Raw genomic sequence first — 12145 nt, 5'->3', positions numbered from 1 at the left:
CCCGGCAGGAGGGCTCAGAGGCTTCGTAGAGGCCCAGCTGGAGTCTGTTGCCTCCTTCCGCTTCATCAGGGCTGCCTGTGTGCACCTAAACTTCTCTCCCTGATCCGCACGAACACTGCCCGTGACCTTGCCCATTGCTCTGCTGGGGGAGGGGAGAGAGGGACGGGGTGGGGGATGGCACTGGGCAAATCACACTGCGAGACCCCGCGAGGGAATGAGCTTTGCGTGCTGTGGTCTGTCCCGCCCTCCACTGGAAGTTGCATGAGGCCCAGCTTGTCTGGCATCAGTGTTAGCAACAGTCAACAGTGTCCGGTGCACGCAAAGGGCCAGGTGAGCGGAGGCTGACCAGGTGTGTGTGCGTGTTACAGCCCAGCGGGCACTGACTGTTCTTGGAGGCAGGGGCCTCTGGAAGTGTGGTGCCCTGTGGCGGAGGAAGGAGCTCCAGGGAGAGGAGGCTCCTGCCCAGCAGAGGCTGCAGCTTAGGTCTGAACAGGGCGGCCTTCAGCTCTGCAGTGACCAGGAGATCAGCTCAGCTCGATGAGAGAGCAGGGAGAGGGTGGGACAGGCTCTCTAGACAGTTTCCAAAAAGAAAAAATGGACCCGGGGCACTTTGGGGGGGACATTTGTATGGGACACAGGACAGCTGGGTCTTCGGCTGCTCTAAGGCTGGGAAGATACGGGGCAGCTGGAAGCAGGCAGGGGGCTGAGGAGGAACGGGGGCAGCAGGGAAGACCTTGGTGTTCAGAATCTCCTCGGGACTAGAAAAATTACCTGAGAGATCTGTGTTTTGGGAAATCATTATTTTTAAATGTGTTTGCATTTTTTATATTTTCCCATTTCTGCACCATGTTGGAATTTAGTACTTGTGGGTTTTAATACCAGCTGCTTTAGGCAAACTGAGCAAAGACCATTGACTCATATTGGGGGAGGATCTCAGCCCCAGTGGTTGGGTGTGTAGGAAATGCAGGTATCAAATGAGGGGACCCAGGGGAGATCAAATTAGGGGGACATCTCAGGGCTGCCTTCACAGCTGCCCTTCCCCGTGGAGAGTCCCCTCCCAGAACTCTTCTTTACCAAAACTTTGATGGCTTCGGGTTTGACTGTCAAAGGAAATACGTTACTTTACATCCCTGCCCTGCCCATCAAAAATATACAGCTAGGTTCAGTCTCAACGCCCCAGAGACCTTCGTTAGGATCATGTTCCATCAGGACTCTGAGCATCAGTGTCGCTGAACTTGAAGCTGTGGTTGTAAATTACAGTCTCGGGCTAGTGGGGGTGGGGTAGTAGAGTTAAGGGTGGGGAGTGGAGGTGGGGGGAAGCAGTGGGGAGGGGGAGTGGGGGGGATGGCGGAGGTTATGATCAGGACATGAAGCTGCGTCAGTGGTTCGCTGGAGACAGTGGTGAAGCTGGGGCTTCTCGGGAGGCTGTGTGTGTAAGGACGCTGTGTGGGGCACCTACAGCTTTGAGCCTGTGATGTAGAACATGGTACTGACCTGTTGGCAATGAAGCTGTTGACAATTAATTCATGATCTAAAAATTGGTTGGTGACTCCAGATTTGGAAAACACTAAGAACATGGGCATTCCCAAACTTCTCTGATCATCAGAAGCACCCAGGAGAATCTTGTTAAAAACACCCTCACCCCCAGGTCCACTGAATCAGACTCTCTCTGGGAGGGAGGGCGAGTGGGGGGGTGGAGAAACGACATTTCTTAGCAATCATTCTAGGTGATGGCGGCCATCAGGGAAGCCTGGGCGCTACTGGAACCGCACATGGCGAAGTCTGAGGACATGGTCCAGGTCTGTAAGGAGCTGCCCATTGTTGTCACTGGGCCTTGTGGGCACCGGGGCAGAGCTGGCCCTCCCCCAGGCCTGCCCCCTGCCTCCTGTACTCCTGTGTGTTCCCCTCCCGCAGGCCACCTCCCGCGCTGCCCTCTCCTCCTCTCGCCTCCCCGTCTCCTGCATCCGTGTTACGAGCTCAAGGGCTGCCCGCCCTACCCTGCCCTCCCAGCGCTGGCTGAAATCTGCCTTCTGTGAGCTCTCCAGCCTACGTTGCCTTGGGCGATTCTGAGACATTTCTTGCCTGTTAGTCTGATGTCCCTCAACTAGACTGTAGGCTCCATGAAGGAAGACCAGCTTGACTGTTCTTCGGCACCTGCCTTCAGGGGAGTGTTTGCAGAACGCTCTACAGCCGAATGGACCCTGGCGCTGTTTGCTGTGAGCACAGGAGCAGTTTAATGCAGTAAAGAACCCCAGCGACATGCCCACAGTTGATACTCAGGAGACTGTGATTGGTTGATCCTGGGATAAGGTTGGCTGATCACCCAAGTCAACACTTCTCCACCTTGTCTGCCCCAAGACCCCCAGACCCCCAGAGAGAGGAACCTACCTGTCCTGGCTCAAGATGAGGGCACTTACAGTTGACATCACTGTCCCCAGGCCCCCGGAGATCGCCCACCAGGGATTCTGGATCAGGAGCCCCATGAAGATGACGAGCCCGCTGAGAGGGTTGTTGGCGAACATCACCTGAGCGCTGCCCCGCAGAACCCAGTCTGTGAACTGCAGGGCCAGGGGCTTATCTGAAACAGACAGGCAGAGTCATCAGCAGGGGCCAGCCTGTGCTTCCCTGCTGGACCACTGGTTGGCGTGGCAACCAAGGAAGACACGGATGCGCCAGCCAGGACGGTTCCCCTCATTCAGCCTGGCGCCCAGCCCAAGTCTCTGAGCGGCCTGGCAATCGGTCCACAGTGGGTGTTAGTTTTGCCATGTAGACTGAGGCATCACGCTGAGACCAATTTAACACTGTTCCAGCCATCGGCTGGGCTGGCGAGGAAGCCCCAGGAACATTCCAAGGGAAATGCACTGGTCCAAGGGCAGGGGTGGGGAGGGGTGGACAGTGTTTTTGTGTAGTGCTGCATGACTCAGTGGAGGGCTGGTATCTGAGCAGCAACAGAAAGTAGTCTGAAGGAAAAAAAGCCGGGAAAGAAACGATTTTAGCCCAGCTGTGAAATCAGCGTTGGGTTACGCACTGACATACGTTCTGTCTTATTCATTCTCTGGCTTGGTTTCCAGGACAACCTCCACAGGTGGGGGCCTGGTGTGGGCAGGGAGGGCAGGGGTATTTGTTGCCACCTTTGGTTTTGGAAAACCAACAGAAGAATGATGTTGAAAGGAGAGAACTTGGAACCCTGGGCAGGGTGGTGCCAATATTTTCTTGGCGCGTAAAAAAACGGCTGTGGAAAGAGGGAAGGAATGGCCATTTGGCTTGTTTGAAAAGTGGCTCATATGATGGCTAATGTGGCTGTCCTATATCTGCTCCACATAGGAGTAAAGAATTTGTAAAGAAGTAAAATCAGTGAAATGCATTTGACCCCGAAACCATGGGAATTCAGGCAGGAGGATACATGACGCCCACCCGGAGCCAACTCAGGGCTGGAGCTCCTCAAATGTGGGGGCCTTTCCCATGAGTGAGTGAGGGAGCAGCTTCTGCGGTCCCAGCCGGAGGGAGGGCTGTCTCCCTCCCTGGCCCGGCCTGGCTGCCTCTTCCCTGGGCATCTGCCTACCTTTCAGCCAGTTCCGGAACTCCTTCATCTCGCCTGTGAGGTAGCCCACAGCCTGAAAGATGTTGATGCCCCGCCGGCCTGCGGAGCTCCGAGGGGCTGCCTCACTCTCTCTCCTTCTTCCCTTTTCATTGGGTTTCTCAATCTTCACAATGTGGCTTTCTTCGTTGGATGACCGGAGATCCTTTCAGGAGAAGCCATGACAAAATATCAAATCGTTTTGCTTCTTGAGAGCAGGGGCATTTGGGGGTGGGGAAGACGGTCAAATTTTTTGATAAAGAAGGATCTTAAGATAAATGTCCACAGTCTAACGCTGTCGAGGGCGCCCCCACGCCCTGCTCTTCCCAGGACTACCACACATTCTTCACAGCAGGGATCTTAGCCTTTTTGCCGCTGATTCCTTTGGCACTTCGGCAAGCCTGTGGACTTCTTTCCAGAATGTTTGTAAATGATTTGTAAATGTAAATAGGATTGCCATGAAAACCAATTATATTGAAAAGCAGTGATCACAATATTAAAAAAAAAACCTGATATCAATACAGGGGCAGCAGATCCAATACAAATTATAATTTCGAAGTAGTGATGAGTGAATCTGTGGGAGCTGCTCACCCCAACTCAGGACTTTGTAGGGTCATTCCAGCTCCAGAAGTCACCAAAGGGGCATCTGAGGGCTTTACTCTGACTGTGTCACAGCCCATCCTGCTGCTTTTATGTCTGTACAAGTATTGACCCCAAGGACATACCCTTTACAATTTTAAGCCAGTTTCTTACATGCAAATCTCCATCTCAGAGCCAGCTTTCCAGAGGAACCCAATCTGTGACAATGACAAAAATCTCAGGTGCTACTAATACGGTTGTTGCTTATTGCCTATATTTATAATTAAATGCTAGTGAAAATAGTGAAATGCTAGTGAAAATAAAGATCAATTATTTTCTTCATCCTTCACCTTCCTCAGTTCTACCTATGGACCCCTTGGTCATGATTCCTCGCTCTGAAACTGTGCCGTCCTGTACAGTAGTCAGTGGGACATGTGGCTCTTGGCACTTAAAATGTGGCTAATCTGAATTGAGATGTGCTCTAAGTAGATCTGAAGACTTAGTGTTTAAAAAAAGAATGTGTAAAATATCTCCATGATTTTTTATATTGATTAAATACTAAAATAATATCACATATATTCATATATATATTAAGTTAAGCAAAATGTATTATTAAAATTAATTTCACCTGCTTCTTTTTACTTTTTAAAATGTGGTTAATAGAAATTTAAACTTACATGTGTGGCTCATATTCTATTTCTGGTGTACACTGATGGGCTATGGATTTCTCTAACCTCATCACTGCATCAAAACTTGAATATCTTGAGGATGTCAGTAGAAATGGTGAATGGAGGACCTCCTTAAATTCTCTCCTCCATAAAAGCAATGAGAACACTGGAAAAAAATGTGCCTGAGGTGGTGAATAACAGCTGAGGGAAATAAGAGGCTAATCAAAAAGCTTAAAAGGAAAACTGGAAGATTGAGTTTCAGAAGGGGCTTTGAAAGGCTTGTGCACAGTCTTGTGAATCTAGAATACTTCATGCAGGTGTCAGGTTGGCACAAACGCAGGACAGTCTGCATGCTCAAAAAATAACCAAGAATCTCCTAAGTTCTCACCTCTGGCTGAATTTGAATCTCTGTTCAAGCAGTAATTTGAGGCTAGGTAGAGTTGAAAATTGCCTGAGTAAGTGTTGAAGATGCTCCAACACACACACAGATCTCCTTGACCAATGCTGAGAATCCTATTGATTCCAGGCATCTAAAGAAATATCTGGTCAACCATTAGCTAACCACTAAGCTAGCTAAGCAGAGATTTCAGCAGCTACAAATTACAAAAGGATACAGACTTTCCAGAATTATTTCAGGAAAGCCATTAAACAAATAAGCCAGCAACAACAAATCCTGGGGGAGAGGAAAGAATCTGATTTCCAGAGTTGCCACATTATTTATGACACCCAGTTTTTAACAAAGAATTATGAGACATCACAGAAACAGAAAGGATGAATCAAGGGAAATAAAGAATTCAACAGAAACTGAGGAAGCCCAGACACTGGACTTACTAGACAAAGATTTAAAACCACCTTAAGTGTTATCAAGGAACAGAAGAAAACCACGTATAAAGAACTAAAAGAAAGTGTGGGAAGTATGAGAATGATCTCATCAAACAGAGAATATCAAGAGGAAATTATAAAAAAGAAACAACTAGAAATTCTGAGAAGTAGAATAATGGAAACAAAAAAATTTGCCAGACGGGCTCAGCAGCAGATTGGCGCGGTCAGAAGAAAGAATTGGGAAACTTGAAGGCAAGTCAGCTGAGATGACTCAGCCCGAGGAACAGAAAGAAATCAGAAAGGTGAAAAATGAACATAGCCTCAGAGACCTGTGGGACACCATCAAGTATACCACCATATGCATAATGGGAGTTCCAGAAGGGGAGGAGAGAGAAAGGCTGAAAACTTTCCAAATTTGATGAAAACCAGTAATAGACACATCCAAGAAGTTCAACAATCTTCCAATAGGAGAAAGCCAAAAACATCTACACCCAAATATTTAATAAAATATTCAAAGTCAAAGAGTAATTTTGTAGACTCTTGAAAGCAGCAAGAGAAGATCAAGTCATTATATACAAAAATCCTCAATAGAATTAACACCTTACTTCAGAAGCGATGGAGGCCAGAAGGCAGTGGAATGACATATTGAAAGTGCTGGAAGAAAGACTGTCAATCAAGAATTCTATATTCAGCAAAACTATTCTTTTAAAATGAAGGAGAAATTAAGACATTCACAGATAAATAAAAACTGAAAAAATTCATTGCTAACAGACCTGCCCTGTAAGTCTTTTAATATTTTAATATTTCTTGTAAGAAACATTAAAATGAATAATTCAGGCTGATATAAAAGGACACTAGAAAGGACATTAGTATCTCAAGTCCATATGAAGAAATAAAGAGCGCTGATAAAGGTAACTACATAGGTAAAAATAACAGACAGTATAAATGTATTTTTGGTAATTCTCTTTTTCTCCTTCTGATGTAAAAAAGAACTTTTCATAAAACAATTGTAAGTCTCTGTTGATGGGCATACAATGTATAAAGATGTGATTTGTATCACAAAAACAGCACAGAGGAGACACATAAGAGCCAGGCTTTTGGATACTATTGTAATTAAGTTGGTTTTAATCCAAACTAGATCGTTATAAGTTAAGATCTTAGTTGTAATGTCCAGGACAACTACTCAGAAAATAAATAAAGACATATAGAAAACACTGACAGAAGAATTAAAATGATACAGTAGGAAATATCTATTTAAGACAAAGGATGGCAGTAACAAAATAATAGAAAAACAGAAAAGATATGACATACAGAAAACAAATGGCAAAATGTTAGGCATAAATCCTACCTTATCAGTAACTACATTAAATGTAAATGGATTACACACCAGTTAAAGACAGGAATTAACAGAATGGATTTTTAAAAATTATACAACTATATCTTGTCTACAAGAGACACACTTTATATTCAAATGTATAGATTGTAAAGATGGAAAAAGATATATTATGCAGTTACCAAAAACAAAAAAAGGTGGAATGACTTTACTAAGGTCAGCATAATAGACCTTTTGCTAAGACAAAAATTATTACTAGCAAGTAAGGAAGACAATTATAATGATAAACGAATCACTCTACCAAGAAGATATGAGAATTATAAACACATGCCTAACAAAGAAGCCCCAAACTATATGAAGTAGAAGTTGGCAGAACTGAAAGGAGCAAGAGTCAATTCAGTAATAATGATTGGAGACTTCCATACTCCACTGAAAAAATGGATAGAATAACTAGATAGAAGATCAAGGAAATAGAAGACTACAAACTAACTAGACCTAATGGACGTCTATGGAAATCTTCACCCAACAAGAGCAGAATACACCTTCTTTTCTAGAGCACATGGAACCTTCTCTAATATAGACCATGTTAGGCCATAAAATGAGTAAAACATTTTTACAGATAAAAATATCAGTAAAGGGATAGAAAACATACATAGTAGGTTCTCTGATCATGATGGAGTAAAATTAGAAATCAGTAACAGAAGAATATTTGGAAAATGTGTGGAAATTAAATAGCACACTCCTAAATAATCAATGGACCAAAAAGGAAACCAGAAGAGAAATTAGAAAATATTTTGAAATGAATGAAGACAAAACCACAACACATCAAAACTTACAGGATGAAGCCATATCAGTGCATGGAGTGAAATTTATACATATAAATACCTATGTTAAAAAAAGAATAGAGTTCTCAAAAACCTAACCTTCCACTTTAAGAAACTAGAAAAATAGCAGTGAATTAAACCCAAAGCAAGTAGAAGAAAGGAGAAATAAAGATTATGGTGGAAATAGATTAAATAGAGAATAGAAAAACAATATAAAATTCAATGAAACTAAAAGTTGGTTCTTTGGAAAAAGCAAAATTGACAAATTTTAACTAGCTTGACAAAGAAAAAGAGAAGATGGAAATTACTACAATCAGAAATGAAAGATGGGACATTACCACCAACCTTAAATAGATAAAAAGGACTATAAGGAAGTGGATTATAAAGAAATGAATAATTGTATGCCAACAAGTTCGGTACTCTAGATGGGCTGAATAAATTCTTAGCAAGACACAAGCTACCAAAACAGACTCAAGAAGAAATAGAAAATTTGAGTTGACTCATAACAAAGGAAAGGAACTGAAATAGTAAAAAACAAAACCAAACAAAACCAAAATTTCCCACACAAAAAAAACCCAAGTCCAGATGTTTGCAAGGAGGGCCTCCTTTAGAGGACAATAGGGTAATTCAAGGGGGCAGGTCTAAGGGGGAAAATTTGTGGGACTGGTTGGAAAACTGATATGTGGGTGTGCATTCTCCACTTGTCCTTAAAATCCCGTCGCACCCTGAGCTCTGTTTTCTATCTAAGGCCAAGTAGGACCGATCGTGGGGGTGTGCGTGCATTGAGCGAGGGCAGCGTTTCTGGGGCCATGGCACTTCCTTGGCCACATTTATGTCACTCACACCTGCATTGGGAAGTGGGGAGGGACATTCCTCACCTTTTCTTCAGGCATTTCCAGGAGGGGCAGGGCCGCGTGTGTGTCCTGGGGGCTTGAGGGCCAGGTGGGGCTGGTCAGCTCTGACTCGTAGAGTTTGTATCTGCAGGACAGTGGCTCTGCCAGGAGAGGGCTGCTGTGAGTGTGAGCGTCAGACATCTCCTTGGGGCGGCTGCTCGTCCGTCATGCGACTGGTGGACGGAAAAGGAAAACGGCAGGTGAGTCAGGACGGGGCCCGAGGGGCTTGGCGGCGGGAGGCTGCGGAGAGCCCCAAGGGGGCCTGAGGTCTGTCCTGACACACACGGGACCTACTGTTCCAGTCACACGTGCTACCAGAGGGGCCTGGAGCCATTCCTCCACCCGCATGAGACCTGACCTTTCAAAACCCCCCCTTCTTCCAAGTCCAGAAGGAAGCCCACTTCTGCTCCGCACATTTCCTTGATCTCCCAGTTAGAATAGCTGTCTCTTTTTTTCTGATCACTAAAATATTTTTTCTCTTCCTTTCACATTGTCCATGGTACTCTCTTATTGTGTGATTGGTTGTACATAGAGTTTCCCTTGATAAACAAACATGCGTCTGGGTCTTCCAACTGAGTGGGGGTCTAAAAGAAGCTCATTTCCTTAATTGCCATGCATACTGTGTTGCTTACTGTTGACCCCCAGTGCCCCGCCTCCCATCTGCCCTCAGTGCCCTTTCCCGCCCCCTCTTCCCTTCCCCAAGAATAGCCGCATCTCTGGTACAGTCCATGGGAGGCCGTGTGCACTGGTGCCTCCACGGAGGGCTCCTTCTCCGTCCACCACAAGGCCAGGGCCTGTGCTGCGACTTGGTTCTGGGCCAACCTCTGCCCAGCGTGCTCGTTTTCCAGGTTTGGTCTGGCTGCTCCCTGATGGTTTAATTCTTCCCTCTTTCCTGTCTTAACCATCCATCTCTGGCCCCCGCCAGCTCACTCATGTCTCCCTTCACTTCACTGTTTCTTTGGGAGGTGGTTTTGGGGCTGCACATGGCCTTAGATGACCTAGAATTTTTCCCACTGCTCCTGCTGCCATGGCTTCATCGTCTATCTACATACCAATGACTCCCAAATCTAACATTTCCGGCCCAGTCTGAGCATTGGATTCACAGATTTAATTGTTTGTATTTGCGTGATGTCCCAGAAGCAGCCTCAACTTAATGCTCCTGAAACAACTCATAATGTTCCCTTCCCAAGTCCTGCCCTCCTCCCGCAAAGGTGCCCATCCCAGGAGAAGTCCTCTCCTTTCCAACCTGCTCCTGCTGAAAACTCTGGAGTCAAACTCAGTACTCCCTGCACCGGGGAATTCTGTGTCTAAAATACACCTTGATGTCCAACATCACACCTAGTTGCCATCACCTCTTCCCGCTTCTCCAATAACTCCCCAATAAGATACCCCCGCTTCTTCTCAGATTTCTCCTCCAGGCTGTGCTCCGTGGGCGCTCAGAGCTGGATTAGCACTCGGTGCCACTCAGGCCGGTTTCCTGTTTACATCCTTTCAGTGGCTACAGATGGAAAAGCACGCCTTTAACGCGGCGCTCAAGGCTCTGCGTCACCAAGTTCCTTTGTGCTTCAGCCCGCCCTCTTCTTCCCGCCCCTCGTCTCTGGGCTCCACACTGGCCTCCTAGCCATTTCCCCCTCAGGGCTTTTGCAAATGCTGGTCACTCCGCCGAGAAGTCCTCTCCCTCCCCTTTCCCTGGGTAACTCCCACTCATCCCTCAGTTATCACCTATCAGAGAAGCCCTCCCAGCTCTACCCCCGACCATGGGAACTGTCACATGTCCTCATGGGACCCAGCATTTTTCCTTATTGCATTTTTTTATACCCAGCAATAATAGATTTATTTGTATATTTGTATAGTATCCATCTTCCCACCAGAACTTAAGATGCATGAGGACAGTGACCGGATTTGTTCTGTTTATTGCTGTGTCCCCAGCTCCTTGCACAGTGCCTGCCGTATAGTAGGTGTTCAGTAAACAGACAGTTAAGTGAGGGAGAAGGAGGGAAGGAAGAAAAGGAGGAAGGAAGGCAGGCAGGCTATGGGTGACTGCCGCCGTGGAGAACGTTACAAACCACCTCGGGTCCCATGAGTCTTGAGTGTTTGAAGAAGGTTGGGACCTCCCATCAGCCCTGCACTCTCCAGGCGGGACTCTCGCCATGTCTGGCCCCTGTCCGCATTCCCAGGAAGACAGCATTTAAACCACAGCTGATTTTAGCATGGGTCTGCAAACATCATTCCGATCCAGCCAACACCTCTTTCTGGTGCTCCTGTGGTTCTGGAAGGGGGCTTTTCCTCTATTCTGACCCTGCAGATGGAGTTTCAGTGACCTCAGACTGTCCTGGAGGGGGCACGCCCGGAAAGGCTCCGGTCTCCCTAAACCTCCCTCAAGCCTGTCCCTTCCCAATGCACTCTCGCCCTCTGGTGGCCAAGAGGTGCTACAGCATCCCGGCCGGTTGGTAGGATTCCTTCCAAGTCATTCACATGCAAAATGAGGGGCAAGGAGATGTCCAGACACGGGACCTGCAGGACATGACACACCCGCATGAACTTGCAGTGTTCTGGGATGACCTTGGGTTCAATTCAGTGGCCGTAAATTCCGTTAAAAGTCCAGCTGAAAAATAACTTTCATCCTTCAACATATTTCATTGAATCTAAGATGTTCTCAACTGTAAGATGGATCATTGTTTTGTGCATCACCAGGAAAGAAGAAAAGGCTGCCAATTAAAATCGTCTGCACCTTGATTTAAAAAATGTTCAAACAGGAGAACGATATGTATCATAGAATTAAGGGAACATGATAAAAAGCATAATGATGAGGCAGGAGTAGGAATAATTTTCTAACTATAGGATGAAACATTTAAATTAAAAAAAATTAAAGTAGAGTGGATACATTATGAGCCCTTTACGAACAGGGCACGTCACCTGGTTGATTTCCGTGTTTGCATTCCTCGGCAGAAATCCGGACACGTAATAAACCCTCAATAGCTGTTTAAGGATTGGGGAAAGCATGAATGATTGCGCAAGGGAAGTATACCCCAGAGTCTCTCCAGAAAGGCACTTTCTTCTCTTCCTCTGAGTCCCTCCTGTCTGCAGAGAATATTCCCAATTACAGATGGAAAAATCAAGGCCCAGGGAAGCAAAACAAGAATCGTTTCTCACATGGATGTGACTGAGCTTTCTGAAGCAAGCTTGCTGCCTTGTGTCGGCTGCAGGAAGCAGAGAGCCCGGGAAACCAGCGACTTCAGGCAGAGTCCAGATTAGACCCACATTCCTACTCTGGGCTCCTTCTGTTACTCCAACTGCCTTGCAGGGCACAGCTGGGGGACGCAGGGGAGGGGTGGCCGCCCTCCAGCCCGGGTCCAGGCCGTCAGCCCAGTGTTCTATTTCACAAGCCCACATAACCTCGGCAGGAACAACGTGATTGCATCTCCTCTGGGGAACACAGCGTTCCTCGG

At 46.4% G+C, this 12145-nt stretch overlaps 1 protein-coding gene across 2 annotated transcripts in view; it reads right to left on the bottom strand.

The window, feature by feature from the left end:
- The window catches only part of SLC14A2 (solute carrier family 14 member 2), a 49788-nt gene extending 40939 nt beyond the window's left edge, over window positions 1-8849 (bottom strand). Inside the window, exons 1-3 of one of the 2 annotated variants that reach the window (XM_031692332.2) lie at window positions 8682-8849; window positions 3563-3743; window positions 2389-2578 (exon numbers count right to left, since the gene is read on the bottom strand). In XM_031692332.2, coding sequence (XP_031548192.2) covers window positions 2389-2578; window positions 3563-3743; window positions 8682-8837 — 527 coding nt within the window. In that variant the 5' untranslated portion in view covers window positions 8838-8849. Of the gene's footprint in view, window positions 1-2388; window positions 2579-3414; window positions 3517-3562; window positions 3744-8681 lie in introns of those variants that run through there. The other variant, XM_072952282.1, reaches the window with a different exon arrangement.
- Window positions 8850-12145: the final 3296 nt, after the last annotated feature.

This window comes from Vicugna pacos, chromosome 30 (genome assembly GCF_048564905.1).
Source record: "Vicugna pacos chromosome 30, VicPac4, whole genome shotgun sequence".
NCBI lineage: Eukaryota > Metazoa > Chordata > Mammalia > Artiodactyla > Camelidae > Vicugna > Vicugna pacos.
The sequence above is the reverse complement of the archived record's forward strand: the minus strand, read 5'-3'. Positions and strand labels throughout refer to the sequence as shown.